The 24,543-nt window shown below is 35.7% G+C and overlaps 1 protein-coding gene across 3 annotated transcripts in view; it reads right to left on the bottom strand.

Moving 5' to 3' along the window:
* LOC105182715 (xaa-Pro aminopeptidase 1) overlaps positions 1–23,864 on the bottom strand; it is a 78,649-nt gene extending 54,785 nt beyond the window's left edge. For 2 of the 3 annotated variants that reach the window (XM_011140360.3, XM_025304304.1), the window contains exon 1: positions 23,194–23,864. In XM_011140360.3, coding sequence (XP_011138662.1) covers positions 23,194–23,239 — 46 coding nt within the window. In that variant the 5' untranslated portion in view covers positions 23,240–23,864. The remainder of the gene's footprint in view (positions 1–23,193) is intronic. The other variant, XM_025304305.1, reaches the window with a different exon arrangement.
* Positions 23,865–24,543: the final 679 nt, after the last annotated feature.

Raw genomic sequence — 24,543 nt, 5'->3', positions numbered from 1 at the left:
TAGAATAATTTCCGAGCACATAAGAATTACTTTGTGTTGACAATATATCGGCGTCTGTAATATTGTAATGTATCGTCTGTGGCAGCAAACGCATATTGACGATCGAGCACCGTTAATCAGAAATTGTAGCATCAGACAATGTTATCGTCATCGCTGAGAGTAACAGACTGCAGTCTGTTAAGACATGCAATAAATACACTTCCTGTTGAGTTACTACGAGTTATATTCCAGACTATCATTTTTGTCTAGGAACTCGTTTGGAAGAACGCTTTGCTAGAAATGATCATGGTGTCAATCGGCCGCGTCATGTCACGAGCACGATATAGCCTACTCGCGCAACAATAATCTAGAACAGGATTTCCCTACTTTTTTTGTATTTCGCACCCCTAAAAGTTATTAATGAATCTTTGCATCTCCTACAAAAAAATTATTCGTATGTTTTATGGTAAAAATTAGTTGTTAGGGTTTTAAGGTAAGAAGTTAATTTATAATAATTTATTATTACATACATTGTTTTATAGAAATTAACTATCATTTTAATATTGTATTATAAAATTATTATCCATGGTATTAAGCTTCGCATAGTGATATGTAATGAATATATATGTACAGATACGTAAAAAGTATATAATTTTAATAACATTTTTTTTAATTTGATGGCAAAAATGCCGAATTATTCCAGAATTCATCTTAATCATTATTAATTACAATCACTTTTCCTCGCATCTCCAAAAATGTTTTTTCGCATCCCCAGGGAGTGCGAGCACCCCCAGTTGGGAAACCCCCTCTAATCTAGAAGAAAGAAACGCGGCGCATAAGATCTCTGACAAAGTGAAAAAACGCATAATCGCGAGAGATGAGTCTTGGCAAGAAAGCTGCAGTTGCAGCCGTTTGGCTATTATGACAACTATGAAGGCTAAAACAAAAATCGGCATAGACATGAAGAGGAAGAGAAAATAGTCATCGCCGATAAAAAAAGCGTGACATTGAATCTGAGACTGAGAAAGGTGGTGTCTTATTTTTTGCTATTATTAGAAGTTCCTGGTTTGCTAATTGGCGGAATGGACGGTGTATGTCGCAAAAATTGTGAATGATAGCAGGGTTGCGCAACATAAGCTGCAAAAGATGCAATGTCATAATTATGCTATGGAAGATTATGCTATGGATAGATTTTATCTCGCACCGTATAAGTGAAGAAAGGGTGCTTCAAGAAAAAATAAACTTTTATAAAACAAAAAATAAATATTGATGAAACGATAAAAATATTTTCTGGCATGACCACTAACGTACAATTGGATGGTTTAGCAAAGTATTTATGTATTTTTCAAAGATATTTTTATGCAACGCACTATCGATGTCACTGCGTTTAAACGAAAGTAGTATCGCAAATTTGGACGATGCTGAAGGATCGGGCAACTATTGAGTAGGATACGCAAAAAGAAGAGATCGTGCGATATATTTTGACAATTTCAATAATCTTCTATTACCCAAGGAATTGATACGATATTTTCGAGAAGGAAGTAGTAAAAATTGAATTCAACATCATGTCCTATCAGGTACAATCAAACGGTATAATCAAAGTATTTGCGGATAATTGTATTTGTGATTTCTCTAGACTATTGGCTCGACTTAAATTCATAACATTTCTGTTATCAGAAATTAAATTGGGGGAATTAGTTTAGGAATTCATTTGACAGTTTCCCAAATATGTCACGAATATTTATATTGGCGGCTACACACATAAGAATATAGTACCTTTGCGATAAGTTACTTTCTTACTGTAGATTTAAACGACGGTGATTACGAACTCAGTCGAGTCATCCTTGAATCATATCATATACGTTACCGAATATATCAGACTGACAATAAAGTCATGTCGTTTTTCACAAATAGATGGCTTTATTTGCCATTAAACGCAACTAACTTCTCTCCAAATTCTATAACTTTTATATTATTTGACAGCTGGTATTTCAAGTTTTCTTAAAAAAATAAGTGCGTCATTCGGTAAAAAATTGTTTGTTTGGCATTGAGTTAAAAATGGAAAGTCAAAACCAATATTTCGACTATATTTTACTTTTTTATTTCCAAAAAGAAAAGAACGCTGTGCAAGCCCATCAAAAGTTATGTGCTGTGTATGATGAGAAATTCTTAACAGAATGCCAATGTCAGCGTTGGTTTGCTCGTTTTCATTCAAGAGATTTTTCTATGCAAGATGCACCACGATTAGGCCATCTAATTGAAGTCGATAAAGACAGAATAAAAGCATTGCTTAAATTTAACCGCCATTATATTAGGTGTACAACTTTGTTTTCGCCGTTTTCCTATAAATGGTTTTAGCGATAAGTAGTGGTCGAAATAAATAGATCATAGACGTCATGCAATAAACTTGGGCATCTGTCAACATAACCTCATAGAAACATTAGTCGATTTGTATCTGCATCATAAAGTTATTCTCGATTGAAAATGTCAGTTTACGAGCCAAATTCTCGTCATTTGCGGGAGGTTTTAATTTTCTGCTTCAATATGAAGAAATCTGCGGCTGAGGTTCATCGAATGTTCTCAAATACTTATGGTGAGGCCGCTATTAGTGAAAGAACGTGTCATAAGTGGTTTCAACGCTTCAAGAACGGTGATTTTCACGTCGAAGACCGGCATAGCGGTGGAAGAGAGAAGGTTTTCGAAGATGCAGAATTGGAGGCATTACTTAATGAAGACTCGTGTCAAAGTCAAGAAGAATTGGCACGATCATTGGGAGTGACTCAACAAGCAATTTCAAAACGCCTCAAATACATGGGAATGATTCAGAAGCAAGGAAATTGGGTGCCGTACGAGTTGAAACCGAGAGATGTTGAACGGCGTTTGTTTGCTTGTGAACAGTTGCTTGAAAGGCAAAGATGGAAGGGATTTCTGCATCTCATTGTGACTGGGGACGAAAAATGGGTTCATTACGATAACCCCAAGCGCAGAAAATCATGGGCATATCCCGGCCATGCTTCCACGTCGACGGCCAAACCGAATATTTGGCTCCAAGGTCATGCTCTGTATTTGGTGGGACCAGCTCGGCGTAGTGTACTATGAGCTGTTAAAACCGACTGAAACAATCACAGGCGATCGTTATCGAACGCAATTAATGCGTTTGAGCCGAGCATTGAAAGACAAACGGCCGCAATACAACGAGAGACACGATAATGTGACTGTGAAAGTGATTTTGCAGCATGACAATGCTCGACCCCATGTTGCGAAAGTGTTCAAGACATACTTGGAAACGTTGAAATGGGAAGTCCTACCCCACCCGCCGTATTCTCCAGATGTTGCTCCCTTTGACTATCACTTGTTTCGATCAATGGCACACGGCTTGGTTGACCAGCACTTCCGGTCTTATGAAGAAGTAAGAAATTGGATCGATTCGTGGGTCGTTTTAAAAGAGGACCAGTTTTTTCAACGCGGGATTCGTACGCTGCCCGAAAGATGGGAGAAAGTAGTGGCCAGCGATGGACAATACTTTGAATCATAAATGTATAACCAGTGTTTTACAATAAAGACTTGAATTTCGGAAAAAAACGGCGGAAGCAAAGTTGTACACCTAATATGACGCGGGAGATCGCTGAGAAACTAAACGTATTATATATGAGTATTAGTAAAGGTGTTCGCTTTCACTATGACAACACTAGACCATACACATCGTTGGACACCTACCAGAAATTATTGCAGTTTGGGTGGGATGTGTTACCACACCCACTATATTCGCCTGACCTTGCACTATCAAATTACCATTTATTTTGTTCCTTGCAAAATTCCTTGAAGGAAAAAAAATTCGATTCTGATGAGATTATCAAATAGTACTTAGATCAGTTTTCCGCCGATAAGGATCAGAAGTTTTATAAGGTCGGAATCATAAAGCTACCAAACAGATGGCAAAAGGTCATTGAATTAAATGGACAATATATTATAGGATAAAGTTTTTGCTGTATATGAAAAAATCACTTTTCATTTACCTAGAAACAAGATAACATGACTTTCTTATCAGCCTGATAAATGAATCAAACAATAAATTTTACTTTTATCCTACAATCTTATACTACGAGAGTAGATTAAAAAGTTTCCGACTTAACCAAGAAAGAACAAGGTTTCAAACAAATATTTATTTACGATACTTGTCCAATAGAAGGCAGTGAAAGAAATACAAAGAGCTAAGTTTGATGTTATTCTAATAATTCATTTTTGTTTTTGATAGCCCTTCAAAATTATAATTTGTCAATAATGGAGAGATTAGAATATCACGTCATGATAAAATTCCTTCATTTAAAAAAAAGCTCTTATAGAAATTACAGCTAAATTAGCTTCAGTACATGGAGATGTTGCTCCTTCATTTACGACCACTACGTTTTCATTACGAGCGTGAAACCCTAGGCTGCTGAGTTCAAGCGTAGCAGAACGAGCATTTTCGATGAAGAACGTCCTGGACAACCAAAAACTGCAACAACGGATGAAATGATTGATTATCGAAGGAGTATCGAAGCTCCTAGCCCTCATGATACAAATTGCAATATTTGTGAAACGTTGGTACAAAGTTGAATTACAACGCGGTATCCATCCGGAAGAAACGCATCCTGAATGATTGAATATATTCACCAAAGCGTGATAGACGATCGTTTAACTTTAAAAGAGATAGCGGAGACCGTTGGCATCTCATACAGACGGACGCACAACATTTTACATATAAAATATTTATTTAATTCCTCATAAGGAATTAAATATGAGAAAGCTGAACGCACATTGGGTGCCGCGTTTGCTCACTGTTGATCAAAAACGACATCGGTTGGACATTTTACAAACGTATCTTGATCAACGTGTTTCAAGCATAATGAAAAGGATTTTTACATTTTATTACTGTCGATAAAACTTAGGTCTACCACTACACTCCGGAGACAAAAGAACAGTTAAAGTAATGGACCGTAAAGGACGAACCAAGAATAGATGTCCTCATTTGGCCAAAAAGAAAATTCTCTTTCATCAGAACAACGCACCGGTTTACAAATCAGCAATTGCGATGGCGAAATTGTACAAACCGAACGTACAAATTAATTCCACATCCACCGTATTCTCCAGATTTGGTTCCGTGCAATTATCTCCTATCTCCAAGTTTAAAAAAATAGTTATCTGGGAGAAAATTGTCATCGAATGCTGAAGTAATAAGTTTAATGATTTTTTTCGGGTGTAGACAAAAGTTATTATATTGGGGGAATGTGACAGGTATAGAAAAATACTGAATCAAGTATATTGAATTGAAGGGAGATTTTATATTGAGAAATAAATTTCATTTAGCTCAAAAAATGTTTTTTCTCAGTCCGGTCAGAAACTTTTCGATCTATTATTTCATATGATTGTATTATTTCATACGATCTTATTCTACGATCTTATTTTATACGATACCCAAATAAATGAATTAAACAATGAATTTTACTTCGATGAAGACAAAGAAATTATTTAACGGTTTTCAATTCCTAAGAGATTGTATGATTTGTATATTATTTTCAAATATCTGGAACATACAGTAGCAGAAAGATATTTTAACATCATATCATTATATCATACGTATCACACTCCCCAATATTTTTCCCACATGGGAGACCAATTAGACACGAAAAAAACTCTTCGATTGTCGCTAACAACAACAACATGATAATGACGATGACGACAAAAATAACAACAATAACAACAATAGTAATAGTAATAGTAATAGCAATAACAACGATATTCGGAATGATCATGATATTGTCAAAGAAGATGGTTATCCGTTGGTTATTCGAGCTAATGAAAATACTGTTATGTCTACGCCGATATGTGGCAGCATCTGTTTCGAATCTCGGTCGAGTCAGCTGTGACAATCCGGTCAGCTGTTTTCTAGAAAATCGATACTGCTCTGAAGTGTGAAGGTGCTCTGAAGAGAAGACCGATCTCCTAGACAACGTTTCAATAATAATAATTGAGAGAGTCGCACATGAGCTTCCGAGTCGAGCTGACGCGTGACGAGCCCGAGACCGCGAGTTTATACAATTATCTTAATCATGCTGTAAATATAAGCTTAGTAAACGCTAAGTTATTTTATAAATGTGTACATTTATTTCTCGGTCGTGTGTGAGCGCGAGCGAGTGCAACAATACAATGAAAAATAGTATCATATGCAATTAGCGGATTAACTTTGCTAAACTGAACACCAGGATTGGGTAAGTTAATTTTTTTTGAATTAAATTAATTTTAAAATTAATGAATCATAAATTAACCAAGTTTATGTTAAAAGTTACTTAAACAACTAACTCGATTAAAAGTTAAGTTAAAAAATTAAATTAACTTATTGAGTTCACGAGATTTAGGATTTTTTCACGAAATTAATTTTGCATGATTGAGATTAAGTTTATGAGATTAATTTACTGAATTTATTGGATTAACTTATTGAAGTTAAAAGTTAAATATGCTAAGCTACATATTTTTTACATAATTAACTGTTATGTACATAAGGTAGAAGGTCGTGCACGACATAGGTTAGATGTAAGTCGTTCAAAGGTATATGGATCAAATTATGTAACAGGCGACGTGGTAAATGCAAACGCACTTCCGTAAGTGTATAAAAACAAGCCGCATCGGCGGAACGGAAAGATGGGCCGCGGACTCTTTCGTGCGCTCCCAATCTACGTCCTCAAATCCGTAGTCAAATCCGACAGCCAATAGGCGAATCGACAGCCTGGCCAATGGGCACTGTCTTGAGACATGAGTTGGAGGCGCATGGAAGCCCGCAGTCCATGCGACCTAAGCCCTAAACACAATGCCAGGCAACAGGCAATAAGAATAAAAATAGACCAATCACAATAGATTATTCTTGTAATAGTCGATTGTGATTGCCTGGCATTGTGCAAGGGGCCCTAAAGCCCTAGACACAATGCCAGGCAACAAGCAATAAGAATAAAAATAGACCAATCACAATCGACTATTACAAGAATAATCTATTGTGATTGGTTTATTTTTATTCTTATTGCCTGTTGCCTGGCATTGTGTTTAGGGCTTCAGCGAACGAAGCGGACAGAAATCTAGTGGTGTAACAGCCGACATACACGCGCGCGCGCGCGTACGCGCACACACATACGCCCACGCACACGTACAAGCTCACGCACACGTACACGCACACGCACGCACGCACGCACGCACGCACGCTCGCTCGCACACGCACATATGCGTACACACATACATGATCAATATATACAATACGAGCATAAACGAACCATATATGAGCATATACGAGCATATACGCGCATATACGCACATATACGAGCATAAACAAGCAATACACGAGCATATATACGAACCATACTTGAGCATATACAGGGTGTGGCAAAAGTACCGGACTGATGAAATATCTCGAAAAGACATTTTAGAACAAAATGTTTCATACAAAAGTTGTAGAGTTTAAAAAAATGCATCAAACGTCGATATTTATGTGACGTTGAGGATAAGCTTTTAGGGGTTCTCAAGTTCAGGTTGAATTTTCTAAATAGAATGCCCAATTTTTCATCATATATTCTTGTAGCTTATCTCGAGAGCTTTTCAAAACATTATAAGAAAATTATTTTTCGTTAAATATTTTTGGAGATATGAGTTGATGAAGTTCAAGTACCGCCAACATTAGCATGGCGTTATCTAAGGTGTACTGCATGGAGGTAGCTTGGTGTGTGTCCATATGCGCGCGCTTGTGTGTGTGTTATGCAGAGATCAGAACCCTATAGTTCGTCACTTCCACAGTAACTTGTTTCAGCGAAACGCTGGATTGTTCTTATAACTGTAGATTTTGAAATTAGATCTCGCGCGTTAAAAGTTACATTAAAAAGATCACATGTTTCTTGATATGATCTATTTTTATCTCTGTACCGTTTGATTATCAAGAAATAAATGCGTTCTCTTCCCGATAACGTAGTCATTATTTTATTCTTAAGAAAATTCTACAAAAGTTTGAAAGAAAAGAAGCCCGTAAGCGTAAAGCGTACTCCCACCAACAGCGTGTTGGTGGAGCTTGCGCATAAGCACGCACGCACGCACGTACGCACGCGCATATGGACACACCCCAAGCTACCTCCATGCGGTACACCTTGGATAACGCCATGCTAATGCTGGCGATACTTGAACTTCATCAACTCATATCTCCAAAAATATTTAACGAAAAATAATTTTCTTATAGTGTTTTGAAAAGCTCTCGAGATAAGCTACAAGAATATACGATGAAAAATTGGGCGTTCTATTTAACCCGTTTCATCCTGAAACGGCATAAATTTTTTCTTCTTTTAATGTTACTAGCAATTATAGAAAACATCGACGTATTGCAGCCAAACTAGGTACCCTATGGTTTTTAGGTATGCTCTTTTCAAATCCGTCGTCCGTTTCAACTTATCTCAGTTTTCCAATATGGTCACTTTAATCCAGAAAAGTCGGAAAATTTTCAGTTTTTTTTTAATTAATCGTAGATTTCATAAAGATAGAAGTTTCTGATTCTTTCAAAACTCTGTATCTGGTGGTATATAGGTCTGTACTTGAAAACCCCATAGAGTACAATACGAAATTCAATGTGGCGGGCTTAAGATGGCGACATTTTTCATAAAAATTATGGTTTTTCCGTATTATTTTATTGTTTTTAAGAATTTTCGTATATTTTCTGAATTAAATTTATGGAGAAACATTATTCTCATTATTTGAGACCAATTTCTTCCAATTTGGGACATCGTCCGAATAACGTAACCCATAGATCTTGTGAATAAGCAGTTTTTCTTAATATCTTCGAAATGTTTTGTGAATAAGATATTGACATTCCCATGCAATCTATTATTTAGAAGGTTCTTGGAATCGCTGGATCTGGATCCAGAGTTAGATATGCGAAATCCAATATGGCGGATCCAACATAGCGGACTGGAATTCCAAAATTCAAGTTTCTGGTCTGAAAAAAATTTTATTTGATTTAGCTTAAAATTTCAATTAAATTGTCTACAGATGTAATAGAGTTATGCACAGTATACAGAGTAAAAAATGGACATGGATCATTTTCTTGCGGATCATACAATCATCAATTACCAACGCAACATTATTATGGAATCTTTGCTGTGACAAGGGTAAAAACGTAAGCATCAAAAACTTTTGTCGAGAAATTAGTAAATATTACCTTGGTAAAAGCAAAACAGGTGATCCTATAGCTCACAAATGTGATTCTCGGCCAAAAAAGTCTTGTTCAGTCACAAATTGCTCTATAAGGACTACAAAATTTTGTTTGGATTGTAATGATTTTTATTGTGTAACATGTTTTAATAAAATTCACAGTGTAAAAAAATAGTGTAGTTTAAAAGAAAAAAGATTTGGCTTGTTCTTAGGCTAATGAATACATTAGAAATGCATATTTTAAAACTTGTAAGATGAACATCACACAACTATGTTTAAAAGTAAAAAGCCAAAAAAATCTAAAAGTTTAAAAAAAATTAAAAAATGCAAGATCTATAAAAAATAAAAAAAAAACAAAAATAAAACAAAAGAAAACAAAAAAACAAAAAAATAAGACTCCAAAACCGTCTACCTCCTCGTTGGTGAGAGTCGGGCAATGCAAAATGTTTCTTGTGGCGAACGGACGGTGAAATATTGAAATAGAATAGAATAGAATAGCAAATTATTTCAAAAATAAAATAAAAAATTATTTCAACTGCTAAATGTACTCTAATCTCTTACAAAAAACATCTCATGAAATAATGTAATTCACAAAACTAAAACGAAAGACATTTTGAGCAAAGTCATAAATTTCCGAGCATACTTTAAAATTTTACACATTCATGAATTTTTTAATAAAGATTTAAGCAATAAATAACAAATGATAGGAGACAACATTTAATTGAAATTTTAAGCTAAATCAAATAAAATTTTTTTCAGACCAGAAACTTGAATTTTGGAATTCCAGTCCGCCATGTTGGATCCGCCATATTGGATTTCGCATATCTAACCCTGGATCCAGATCCAGCGATTCCAAGAACCTTCTAAATAATAGATTGCATGGGAATATCAATATCTTATTCACAAAACATTTCGAAGATATTAAGAAAAACTGCTTATTCACAAGATCTATGGGTTACGTTATTCGGACGATGTCCCAAATTGGAAGAAATTGGTCTCAAATAGTGAGAATAATGTTTCTCCATAGATTTAATTCAGAAAATATACGAAAATTCTTAAAAACAATAAAATAATACGGAAAAACCATAATTTTTATGAAAAATGTCGCCATCTTAAGCCCGCCACATTGAATTTCGTATTGTACTCTATGGGGTTTTCAAGTACAGATCTATATACCACCAGATACAGAGTTTTGAAAGAATCAGAAACTTCTATCTTTATGAAATCTACGATTAATTAAAAAAAGAACTGAAAATTTTCCGACTTTTCTGGATTAAAGTGACCATATTGGAAAACTGAGTTGAGATAGGTTGAAACGGATGACGGATTTGAAAAGAGCATAACCAAAAACCATAGGGTACCTAGTTTGGCTGCAATCGTCGATGTTTTCTAGTAATAATTGCTAGTAACATTAAAAGAAGAAAAAATTTATGCCGTTTCAGGACGAAACGGGTTAAAAAATTCAACCTAAACTTAAGAGCCCCTCCAAGATTATGCTCAACGTTAAATAAATATCGGCGTTTGATGCATTTCTTAAAACCCTATAACTTTTGTATGAAACATTTTGTTCTATTGGGTTGGCAAATAAGTTCGTTCGGTTTTTTAGAGTAGAGTAAAACACAATTTTTTGATACACAATGTAAATAATAATCAATTATATATTGGCCATCTTTATCGATTATCTCTAGCCATCTTTCCACCAATTTCATTATGCCACGTTCGTAAAACGTCTGGGGCTTATCGGCAAAAAACCAATCCACGTAGTTTTTAACGGCCTCTTTATCCTTGAAGGTTTTCCCGTTTATAGAGTTCTGCAGCGACCGGAATAAATGATAATCGGAAGAGGCAAGATCCGGTGAACATGGAGGATGAGGCAAAACATTCCAGCCAAGCTGAAACAATTTGTTCCGAGTGGTCAATGACATATAAGGTCTGGCGTTGTCGTGGACAACACCCTTGCGATTTGCCAATTCTGGACGTTTTGTGCGGATTGCTTGATTCAATTTCGTCAATTGTGAACAGTATACAGTTGAATCAATCGTTTTGCCTGACGGTAACAGTTCATAATAGATGACACCCTTGAAATCCCATACGGAGAGCATTATTTTCTTCGGATGCAATTCCGCCTTCGAGGTTGTTTGCGGTGGCTCACTGTTGTGCCTCCATGATCTTTTAAGCATTACATTATCGTAAACGACCCATTTTTCGTCACCCGTCATCATTTATTTAAAAAATGGGTCGTTTTCTTGGCGTTTCCGTAGCGAATCGCAGATGGATATGCGTGTGGCCAAGTTAGCCTCGGTTGATGCGGCACCCAAACATTAAGCCGAGAAACGTATCCCAGTTGGCGCAAATGCTATTCTACACTTGTCTGGGATATATTCAATGTCGTAGCAATCTCTCGTACCGATTGGGATGGATCTACTTCGATTATAGTCTTAACCCATTAACGTCCAATAGTCCTAAAATATTAGCCTTACTTTGCAACTGTATTTTATATAGAGAAACATATTACATAAGGTTGGAATAGTATTTCCTTATGTTTTTGGGGTCGTTCTACAAGATTCCGGCACCAGAAGTCGTTTAGATTCACAATAAAATCCAATATGGCGGAATTTTTGGGAAAAAGTCGTGAAAAATCGACAATTTTATTTTTTATAAGCTTGATTTCGTATCAAAAACGTTACTTTGATACAGATACAAGTGTCACATCTTGTCTTAAAAATGTTGAGCTTTCAAGGTATGCATTGGTGAAAATGTGAATTCAAAATGGCTGCCTCAAAATGGCGGTTTGAGCGAAAAAACTTAAAAAATAATGTATTTTTAGAATAACTTCGCAAAATCCTAGTATTAGCATTAATTTAGTATCCAGGGTACTGATTTTAGGATATTTGCTGACAACTAATTCATATTAGAGAATTTCAAGATGGCGGATCCAAGATAGCGATTAAAAGGCACGAATAATCGTGAAAATTTCCAGATTTTCCTGAATTTTCTTCTATTATTTTCATATTCATGAATTATTTTCGGGACGTACACACGCACATATACAGAGTGGGTAATTATAAACTTACAAACTTTATAAAAAACATAAAAAACATTGAGATAAGTACAACGGACGGGAAAGAATTGAAATCGACTACGTAAAGTTTTGAGAAAAATTATTAAATAAATGAGCGAATAAATGCGCAGTGGTTGTACATCGCGGGCCTGCTACTCCACACAGCTTGGACCGAATTAACAACGGCGCGCGCCGGTCCGCTGTTGTTGCCTACCAATCCGGCTCAAGCCGTGTGAAGTAGCATGCTTGCGATGCCCACAACGCATGCCCACTGAGTGTTTATTCGCTCATTTATTTAGCAATTTTTTTCAAAACTTTACGTAGTCGATTTCTATTTCTTTCCGTCCGTTGTACTTATCTCAATGTTTTTTATGTTTTTTATAAAGTTTGTAAGTTTATAATTACCCACTCTGTATATGTGCGTGTGTACGTCCCGAAAATAATTCATGAATATGAAAATAATAGAAGAAAATTCAGGAAAATCTGGAAATTTTCACGATTATTCGTGCCTTTTAATCGCTATCTTGGATCCGCCATCTTGAAATTCTCTAATATGAATTAGTTGTCAGCAAATATCCTAAAATCAGTACCCTGGATACTAAATTAATGCTAATACTAGGATTTTGCGAAGTTATTCTAAAAATACATTATTTTTTAAGTTTTTTCGCTCAAACCGCCATTTTGAGGCAGCCATTTTGAATTCACATTTTCACCAATGCATACCTTGAAAGCTCAACATTTTTAAGATAAGATGTGACACTTGTATCTGTATCAAAGTAACGTTTTTGATACGAAATCAAGCTTATAAAAAATAAAATTGTCGATTTTTCACGATTTTTTTCCAAAAATTCCGCCATATTGGATTTTATTGTGAATCTAAACGACTTCTGGTGCCGGAATCTTGTAGAACGACCCCAAAAACATAAGGAAATGCTATTCTAACCTTATACAGGGTGTTTGAAAGCTTATCATACAGACGAAAGTTGGAGATAGATTGGGTGTAGCCGAGAAGAAAAGTCATGTACCATGATGTCAAATTGGCAATAGTTATCGAGTTATTAATTGAAACCTGTGAGCCAATGAGCGCGTAGAAAGCGGTGCGCGGCCGCGGTAGGCACGTAGACATTTGGTACAGGCGGAGTCAACGAGCGTCGATAGGCGAGTGCGCGCAGTGAGGGGCAACCGTAAACGACAAGAGGCGAGCGCGCGCGATGAGGAGCGAGCGAGCGCGAACGACCAGTGAGCGAGCGCAAGCGATAAGAGGCGGCTGCCTAGCGCTTTCTACGCGTTCATTGGCTCATATGTTTCAATTAATAACTCGATAACTATTGCCAATTTGACATTATGGTACATGACTTTTCTTCTCGGCTACATCCAATCTATCTCCAACTTTCGTCTGTATGATAAGCTTTCAAACACCCTGTATAATATGTTTTTCTACATAAAATACAGTTGCAAAGTAAGACTAATATTTTAGGACTTTTGGGCGTTAATGGCTTAATGTCACTTGAATTAATCTCGGTCGGGCGATCGGAGCGGGGCGCATCATTGACGTCGAAATCTTCAGAACGGAAATTGGCATACCACTTTTGGCATACGCGTTCTGTTAAGGCATCATCTCCATGCACACGGCATCTTTTTATGAGCATCCGCAGCTCGTTTGCCTTTTTTAAAATAATAGAGCAAAATGTGACGATAATCACGTTATTTATTTCCATGTTCACAGCTACGCAGCACACACAATATTGATGTTAGCCAAACCAAACACAGCATAACATAAACAGTGAAACATAACTTTTCAAATGTATATTCGATTTGTACGATAGCGCTGAGAAAAGAAAAGCGAATCCGCCTGAAACTTACACTGAAACAAAAACCGAACGAACTTATTTGCCAACCCAATAAAATGTCTTGTTTTCGAAATATTTCACTGGTGCAATATTTTTGCCGCATCCTGTATACGAACAATATACGAGCATACATACAAGCGATACACAAGCACATAAGAGCAATATGAGTGCATACGAGCAATATACGATTGTCAAAGAATCAACAAAATAAATACGTAGTGAACACGAAAGTGTTGACCTCGATACTACAGAACATTAACTTTTTAATTGAATACATTAAATTTAGATGAATTAATATAAAAAGGTAGTATTTTATAACAGAGATAATATATTTTTTCTTTTTTAATAATATATATTATTTAAAAAATACAATAGTTTTAATAGAGAGATTAGGATGTTTAAAAATCAAACGCTTAATTAAGAAAGAAGAACGATTAAAAACAATGAAAAGCAAAATACTGTAAGAAATATTTTTAAAGCTGATACCAATGCAGCGTGAGCTTGATAATCGCTAATACCTTTTTATAAATCAGGCTTTATCACGTTTTAAGGTGGTAATCCTGTGCACTCCAAAAAAGAGGATTGTCTGTTAGAATAGAGTTGTGTGAAGAACAGAACGATTCTGAGAACGCTAGCGAGGACGTTACCGAGGAGAACGCCCGAAAGAATAGAGAAGCTTTACGGGCGAATAATAAGAGTCGCCAGGACACGTGAGTTACGATCACGATTGTAAAGGCCGAGTGAATGCTAAGAGTCACGAGGTCATTGCGAGTTAAAAGCGCGTCGGGATATTTGTGAGCCCAAGATTCAAAGCGATTTTCTGCGAATTGAGATTGCGCCGAAAGGGCTTTTATGTATCGGTCGCCTTGTATATAGACGACCTTGAGTTCTCAAGTGTGTTCTCAAGTGTGATTGTATAAATAAAGTTCTTATAATGTTAATTACAGTAGGCATTCAAGTGTTTATTCGGTTTTTCAGGCAGACTATTTCCGTCGCTGTAGATACTAATCATCTTTTCTAAGAAGTGCCATTCTGCATTTGAATATCCCGTTTGAACTTCGAGATATCTTCCAATACTTATGTATAGATAGAGTGAATCAAACTGAAAATCTTGTACCATTTTACAAATTATAGAATAGTTATCACGAAATTAATTAAATAATATTAGTGAGTGAGTACACAGGAAGCGGAAAGAGCTCTGTAGACAAGTTCTCGTCCAAAATAACTCGAATTTGTTGATGATCTGTTGCCAACAGCAACAGCATGCATCATGCATCATGCATCAAGCGATGCATGATACTAATTGCATAATTCCAATATCTACCATCAAGAACCGTTCGCATTTGCCAGATCAACAAATTTGGATCATTTTGAATGAGACTTTGTTTTCAGAGTTCATCTCGGTGCATTATGTACACACGTCCACTAATACTATTTAATTAATTTCTATTTAATTAATTTCTATTTAATTAATATTACTTTTTAATAAATATTTAATTATAATTAAATTTTAATTTAATTATAATTAAATTTTTTAATTATAATTAAATTTAATTATAATTAGTTATAATTAAAACTTTTTAAAAACTATTTAATAAATATTACTATTTAATTAATTTCTTAATATTAGATAATAGTGGATCTCATAACCATTTTCATACGACTTTAATATTGATGCATTATTTTAAATTGTGACTTGAGAAAAATTAATAAGTTAACATTTATGCATTTAAAAATAATAATTTAAGTTAAAAGTTAACACATTCGAAATTAACTACGTCAAAAGTTTTTAATTTAAACGTTAAAGTTACGTTAAAAGTTTTATGAACTTTTTACTTTTTTAACTTAATTTTTAACTGATTAACTATATAGTTACTATTAAATCCAGCCAAATACCATTAGATTATTATTGCAATTTTCATCGGAACGCATATAGTCAAGACAGTGGCACAAATCGGACATGGCGATTAGTATCTCAAATCGCATAAATATCATTTGCATAGAATGCAACGTGACTATTAGTGCGTACAGTAATGACAAGTGTGCTCACACCATACATGAGTTTTTGTATAAACTCAGGATATAATATCATGGAAAGGCCGGCACAAATCATTTGCTTTCCAGTCATTACGTAGAACAGTACGGATTTAATGATACATGTCATAGGTCAAAACGGGCGATTGATCGATTTTCGCGGATACGAGATTACCGTTAGACTATGTATCCGATGATGACGATAACGATAACTCAGATTCGTGGGACATATGAGATGCTGAACGAGATGAATTAGGCAATATGCGCAAGGGATTCTTTTACAAAAAGGATAGCAAGGCCTCTGAACAATAAGCAGCAGCACAGTTATGTAGGAGTATAAGAAAGCAAGAATATGTAAGACTGCATGTGTATGTGTGTGAAAGAGAGAGAGAAGACGGTTAAAAAAATGCTCCTCCCCTATTATCTAGGCTATCATCTCGGTGCCCTTATTCATCTTTGACTTCTATAATTAATAATTTGTTAATTTTAATGGGGAATATTGCAAAAATGGCATGGGATATTTTTTGTGCTTTAATCCGTTCTACACTCCCATGAACTAGCATAATTGTTCTGGGATACCCTGTATAATATAAGCATGTTTGATGATTGCAAATTGATCAACGTGAAACTTTATCTGAGTTCGAAATTTTCCGCAAGTTATATTATGAATGCGACATCAATAATGTTGTTGTTCAGCCCGGGCGAACTTCTTTTTTATAACATTTTCGTAATCATCGATTGTTCGCATCAAAACGAATTCACCAAAAGTATAATACTACATTGGACGTGAAAATAAAACTCGGACGCAAGGAGAATGTACTAGCAGGTGTTACAACTTATTGTCTCATTCTGCACGATTGTATTATCGGATAAAATCCGTTAACTAACGTTGTGCATAAAGTTAACTAAAATGTTTCCTTTCCAATGAACCGAACGGTATAAAGATCGATGACGTTCATGAGAAAAAAGGTTAGTCGTCTAGTACACAACTATATAGATTACATCAAAATATTTCAACATAATCGTGTCAATATTTGTGGATCTGCTTCTTCTTCAAGGCTTCGTCTTCAAGGGTCAAGGCTACATGGTTAGAAAGAAATTTATTGTAAAGAAAGTAGCGATTAAAAAACGGAATTATTCTTTCACACTACATTTTTGCAAGTTCCGTGCCATGGCATCTTTTTACAAAGTCTGACAAATCGAAAGCTTACTGATTGATAGTTAATCATCATAGATTGTGATAGAATATCATAATCTATGATGATTAATCATGATATAGATCATAATCATGATATAGATAGAAGGAAGGAATTGTTCAATATAGCAGGACCAAACGTTTGATTACAACAGTTACAATAGCGGATAATATTGGGTTGCTCAGAAAGTAATTTCGGTTTTTTTAAGTAGATGGTATTAGTTACCTTTTTAAATAGTTAACCTCGTTCTAAACCAGAAAATCATTTTACATTTTTACCACGCATATTTTAAGCTTTATTTGAAAAAAAGTTGTTTTGGAATCTGTCAAGTTGTTTTTGTTTGACGTCCCAGGCAGAACAGAAAATCATGATGACATCAATATGATATCAAAATGATGAGAAAATGACCGAATTATAATAAAAAACTGAGTTTTCCTCATTATTTTGGCGTCTTTTTAATGTTATCATGATTTTATATTTTGCCTGGGGTCGCATAAAAAATGGAAAACCAACGTGATCATTTTTGACACATTTTGTTTTTTATTAATTTAAAGGCAAAAATGCAGCACAAGCAAGAAAAAAATTATGTACCGTGTATGGAGAAAATATGTTGACTGAACGCCAGTGTCAAAATTGATTTTTCGAAATTTCGTTCTGGGAATTTCGAAATCAAAGATGCACCACGTTCTGGAAGGCCAGTTGAAGCTGATGAAGACCAAATAAAAGCATTAGTAGACGCAAATCACCATTTAACAATACGAGAAATTGCTAAGAGATTGAATTTATTGAATTCGACTATGCGTGAGCATTTGAAACTTGATTTCGTTTCAAAGCTCGACATTTGGATTTCACACGTTCTTAAAGTAAAGAGATTTGATTCGTCGCATTACCATTTGTGATTTGTTGTTGAAATGTAAGGAAAACGATCCATTTCTGAAGCGACTCATAATTAAAGATGAGAAATAGATTGTGTACAATAAAAATAAAATAACGCAAAAAATAAACGCAAAAAGTCATGGAGCAAACGTGATGAACTAGCTCAAAGTACATCGAAAGCTGATATCCATCAAAAAAAGGTGATGCTCTCTATCTGGTGGGATTGGAAGAGAATAGTTTTTTTTGAGCTGCCAAACAACCAAACGGTTGAATGTGTATTGTCATCAATTGAACAAATTGAATTATTCCATCAAATAGAGAAGATCAACCAGAATTGGGGAACAAAAAAGGTGTTGTGTTTCATCATGACAACGCCAGACCTTACACAAGTTTAATGACTCGCTACAAGTTGTTAGTGTTTGGATGGGATTTGCTACCGCATCCACCATATTCACCTGATCTGGCATCATCCGATTATCACTTGTTTCAGTCACTGCAAGATTCTTTAGATGGTAAAGATTTCGATTCAAATAAAGGTATCAAAAACCACTTAATTCAATTTTTTGTCAATAAGGACTAGAAATTCTACGAGCCTGGAATCATATTACCTCAAATATGGTAAAATGTGTTAGAACAAAATAGTCAATACTTAACTTTTCTTTCTATTAAAAATATCGTCTTTCATTTTCATGCAAAAGACCGAAATTACTTTCCGAACAATTCAATATGTACGAATAATATGAAGACGGATGCGAGAAGCAGACATGGTTGGTATATCTTGTAGACAATGTGAATAGCAACGAGAACTGAATGATCATCGAGAACTTAATGCGGATTATGAGGATGTGGCTTCTTTGGACAAATTGGACAGTTAATATTTTACGATGTAATAATTACATAAAGCATTGTATGTGCAAGTGCCCGTGCGTATGCGTATACATGTTACAGAATGTATTAAAAATATTCAAGTAGTGACCTTAGAGAGAGAATTGTACGGCGATTAATAAATATTATATTTAATTTACATGTTTCTTCTCCATTCAACAGGCACAAAAATGTTGCTTGTAGTCTATATTAACGGAATCTTTTCTTCCCATATTATCATATTATCATATACATCAGGAATAGTTATTTCATCCGATATCTTTGCGCTGATAAAACCAAGCATCATCTTGGATTACGTTAAACGACGATATTTAATAAAAACGCAGTTATAACAACTTAAAATATTCTAAAACATTTGAAAATATTTGAGAACATTCGGGAGGAATTCCACGGAACATTCGAAGGTAAATGGAAGAAAAGCGCTACTGACCTTTTTTAGATGTTTAACTTTTAATTAATGTATATTTGATATATTTAACACGTTAAACGCAATAGCGGTCCCTACGAACAGGCACAAGAGTTTTCGTTTAGGCGGCATTGGTTCTTGAGGACAAACAGCATCAAATTTAGAAAATAATATAATTCATTAATGGGTTTTATTAAAACAGTTTAGACAAAAATATGCTTTTGCCATAATATCTGCTTGGTTGCCTTTTGGATCGGATCATTTTAAATTTTGATTATCAGCGTCATTATGTTATAGTTTATATCTACATTGTCTAACGAACTACCATCTCCAGATGAGCGCAGTAGCCGATGATTTTTAGATTTTTAGATGGCAAATAATTCACTTGATGTATTATTTTATGATTCTGTCAGCATTTTAAATTTTATGGACAACAAAAACTTTTTAAAATACTCAGTAGATGTACTCTGGAGAACGAAATTGTACTGTGTCTTTTATATGACTGACGATTCGTTAGTCGTCACGACATTTCACCATTTACTTTTTCCCACTCACTTTTTTCCGTTATCTTTTGTTTAGCGTGCCGCCTGAATAAAAAGGCGGCAAAAATCGGCGCCGCATTTAACATTTTAATTATTCGTGAGCTGACACGGTACGGAGATTTCCCCCATTTCCGTTGTGACTATATAACATTATCATCAAATATAAAATGATTGTAAACCTATAGTTTAGAGTCTAATTGGTAGAGCAGTCTTTAGTCTAGCGAGTTAAAGATGCGCATTTAATTGTGACCTAGTCTAAGTTTATTTTTGTTTTACCGAGTCTAGGTTTATTTTTTCCTTTTTTGCCCATCTCATAGTGTGACAAGCTATCCTCTCCCTCTCCTCCTCCATCAAATATTTGATGCTGGCTGTCAACGATCAGTTGTTAGCTATCAACGCAATGTCAAAAATCTGATCATTTGTTTTGAATTAAAATCTCTGTAATCTTTCTATTCTTGTCTTTCATGCTGCTATTGTGATGCCATATCAAATAATTAACAGTTCAAGAGTATTCGTAAGACTCTTGCTGGTGCAATAATTTCTAAAATGAAGTTAACACGTAACAATTTTGTTACAAATTCTCTTATTATAAATTATTTTCAATATACAATTTTTTTTTTAATTTAAGTCTTAACAATTTTTAACGTACAGTTTTTATAAAATTTAAGTCTTTATATAAATAATGAATTTATTCCTCTTTCTGAGTATACAACTGGAAGAAACTTTGGTTTAATCTTAAGATATCGAATTTGCGAACATAATATGTTCGGGAGGGTTAGAAAATGTCGAAATTATTTATTGGGCATATTTGCGAAAGCATCTTCATTATACCAACTACGCATAGTTGGCTCGAGTTTATAAGCTCTCTCATAGTAAAACGAACATTAACGCGTATCGTGTTCAGAAGTGAAGTATCCAAGCGCGTAAACAACTTCCGTCAAAGCCGCAAGACGAAATCACTACTTTGTAATCGATATCGCAAGTATTGACGATCGTGTCCAACTTTCGCTTCAGCTCGCGAAATATCGCCGCGTTCGCGTTTCCTATTAAATCAGTCATAGAACGACTTTGTTACATCGTTTACTCGTGTAAACGAAAATTGTAAGGAAGATTTATGTGACGTCTGCTTTGACGGTTATTCAGTTAAACAACATGCGTTTTGTAGCAGCCAACTCGTTCCAGCTACGATTAAGTGTACACGCATGTAGAAGCACAAAGCTGTCACTATGTAACTTCAGTCGAGCTTAAAATACGATTGAGATCATCGATATGCTGCGCTGTGTCGGTTTGATAGCTTGGCTCATGCTTTTCTGCTCTTAAAAGGAATTTCACATGTGAAAATAAAGCTCTCACTAGAATGCTATTAATTACACGATTTTTCATAGAACGTTAAAGCGATACGTACATATAATGATGCGAATAATCGTCCCGTTCATACGGAAAGGATCACGGCTGATGAATGGCGGTTTACGGCGCTGATTCCGCACTTTTCAACGACTAAATTTCAAGCGCCGGCGCGACCACAAACTTTCGTTATTTATAGGCTTGCGTCTTCTTTGGGGTGCGTTCACCGTGCGATCGTAGTCACATTCCAGCGTTTATTACGTTAGCAACGGTATTACGTTGTCCGAGAGAATTCACGCAACCGAATTTATATGCGCATGTGCGTCACATGTCGCCGCTGACGAAATTAAACTTTTGGATGCCGTTCCAAAGATGACACCCGGTATTTCGTTTTAAGTTTCATGAGGCGGTCGACAGATTATTTCCGCGATGCCTCTTATGAGTCAAATTCTCGTCGATCAGCAGTTCATCGCAATTCTTCTTTCCGCGCACACGTTCTGTGTACCTTCGTAAACAAGAAAAGCTACCTTTACTTTCAGTGACGCTATCTGTCTGTAGTCTGTGGTCTCTTCTAGAAATTTTACCTTCAATGTCACGCGTTTAATTTAAAAGAGTAATTTCTAGGAAAACATGAAATATATGACGTATATCCGTGCTTCGTTGGAAAAGCTTTTTCTAGACAGATGACGGCAACGTGTATAAATATAAAACAGCGTCAGAACAGACACACGCATTTTTGTAAAAAATTTTGCAAACTGATATTCTCAGATTCAATGTCCCGTTATGTCTTCAATGAAACAGTCGCGTCGGAATATTCATTTCTTATCTGCATTACGTTTCAATTGAAGATCTCGCATATTATATTATATATATATAACTGTTATGGTTGATCGATGCTGATATTGTTGAAAATTACGAATGACATGTTATGACATTACCAATAGGTGTGCCCGGAAATAGTAAAACAATAGCGGCGTCGTTAAACGCCGTGATCATAATAGATTATCGCGCCAACCTCGTAGGAAGGTAGGGAGAGTTGCGTGGCGGCAGAGGATATGACATTGAACTTAACTCGTTAATAACCTCCGGCCATGGTTGATACGAATGCAAACATATTGTTTCGTTCTTTGTCAAATGTAATCATATTAAGGAAATTATAAAATATCTTTTATCATGCTTGAATTGTTTCACGTTTAGATTGTGTAATTCTTTCGATATTTATTTAAATAACGACTAATTATCTTTCTCTTACCGCATAGTATATTCAGGTGTCCACATCGATCATTATTGTTATTATGAAAACAGTACTTGTTCTCAGGCAGGTTAAAATAATTTTTAAGAGAAGAGAAAACGGAAGAACAACGAGTGTAAATTAAAGTCGATGGAGTGCTTTCGTGAAATCATTTCACGGTCGTTCGCAATTATAATTCGCCACGTAACACATTCAATTGAGCTAATTTTCAGGTCGCGATTTGTTGCTACGATTTCTTTATTATATTCTTTGTTGTATTCGCATTTATTATGCTCGTGCAATTTTGTGTATTTCATGCAATTTTATGTCGTTGCGTATCACTAACGAGTGTTTTTGTTGGCGTTATACTTTAAGCTTGAAAGTCCGTCAGTAATAGCGACGTAAGACACATTGGTTTCTAAATTTAATCAGAGGACCTAAAATGTGCCGGTGGTCTCGCGATATCGGTCAAACGATGATGAGGGAATATCGCGCGTCGTATATCTTTCCTTACTTCATGGTTGAGAGCTTACAACTTTGGAAAAGACAAGGTTACTTCACGCTGACGAAACTCACCTAGAACGCAAGATGTAAGAAGAATTTGCAATACGAGCTTCTTCATAATGCGAATATCTTCGTGAGTGCCAGCACGTAACGGTCGTGGACACGGAGGCACGTTCAATCGGAATAAAAAGAGCGGCGCGATTTACGTCAAGCACGCGTTCTCGCCTAAATTTAGATTACACTGCAATAATAGTGTTGGCTGTAGCGCGGAAGGCTGGCACTGGAGAACAGCGGAGGAAGACTTTCTGCTCCGGCACTGGAGCAATAGGACTCTTCCGGTGTTGTTGTATCAGGTGTATCGGGCCGTATAAACGCCGAGCGATCGAAAGCCAGCTCTCTATTAGAAGACGTCCAACCGATAAAACCGCAAGCAGTTCTTGCTCGCACGATTCGTCTCGCGAATCTTCCTTTATTCGATATCTCATCGATCGAACTGTATCGCTGTAGTCCACCTCGATCTTGCGGCTTTTCGCGAAACTTGATTTTGCGCGGGAAACGTCGCGCCTGTTCGTCTACTGATATCTTCAAATGCGGTCGCGTCCAAGATCGCACAGAAGCGATGGGAAATTGGACCAAGACGGAACGGCGAGCAGTACAATAACATTCGCGAACGTACGTTATTCACCACGATTACCTAATGCGAATGCTGTCGAAGCGACACGCGACTCGAGGGAGACTGATCGTCCCGACTCTAATTCTCTGTGTCTCTTCCTCCTCTACCTCCTCTTCTTTCCCACTAGACTGCCTCCTTCTATATCGACGTTAACGTGGAGGCGGTTATGCCTCGTCGAAGATTCACGGTATTTTCGTATAGTCTCGTGGGGCCGTAGCGTGAAGTAAAAAAAATGAAGACCGCTAATAGAAAGTATCGACATCGATCAATTATCTTTGAAAAATGGGATGAAATAGAAAAGTTGTGAATTTTATATATACATGTAAAACTTTGAGAGTTTAGAATTCTATGCGAATTTGCAGAATGATCGACGAAATTTTTAGATTTTTGTATGCGTTACGATATGACTATTTGATCGTTGTTATCATGTCTGTTGAATAACAAATATATCTCAGAATACAACTTATCATGGTAAAATTGGATAAATTCACAGCAATTATGGAGATAACCTTCTATATGCATTTCGAAATTAATTACCGGAAAATAGAACTGCATCCTGATTAAATTACGGAAGGTCTTAGTTAGTCATTAAAGATTTGCTTAATAGCGCGATCATTATAAGGATTTAGTACGGTAGAATAACCTTAACCTAACTTAAAAGATTACGAATTATCTCGTAATTGATAAATGATCTTCGACGCGACATTACTGCAATTAATGCAATCGATGATAATCGTGATGTAATCTTT

This window comes from Harpegnathos saltator, unplaced genomic scaffold (assembly GCF_003227715.2).
Source record: "Harpegnathos saltator strain DR-91 unplaced genomic scaffold, Hsal_v8.6 scaffold60, whole genome shotgun sequence".
Classification (NCBI taxonomy): Eukaryota; Metazoa; Arthropoda; class Insecta; order Hymenoptera; family Formicidae; genus Harpegnathos; species Harpegnathos saltator.
Note: the sequence above shows the minus strand (reverse complement) of the source record. Positions and strands in the feature narration are given on the sequence as shown.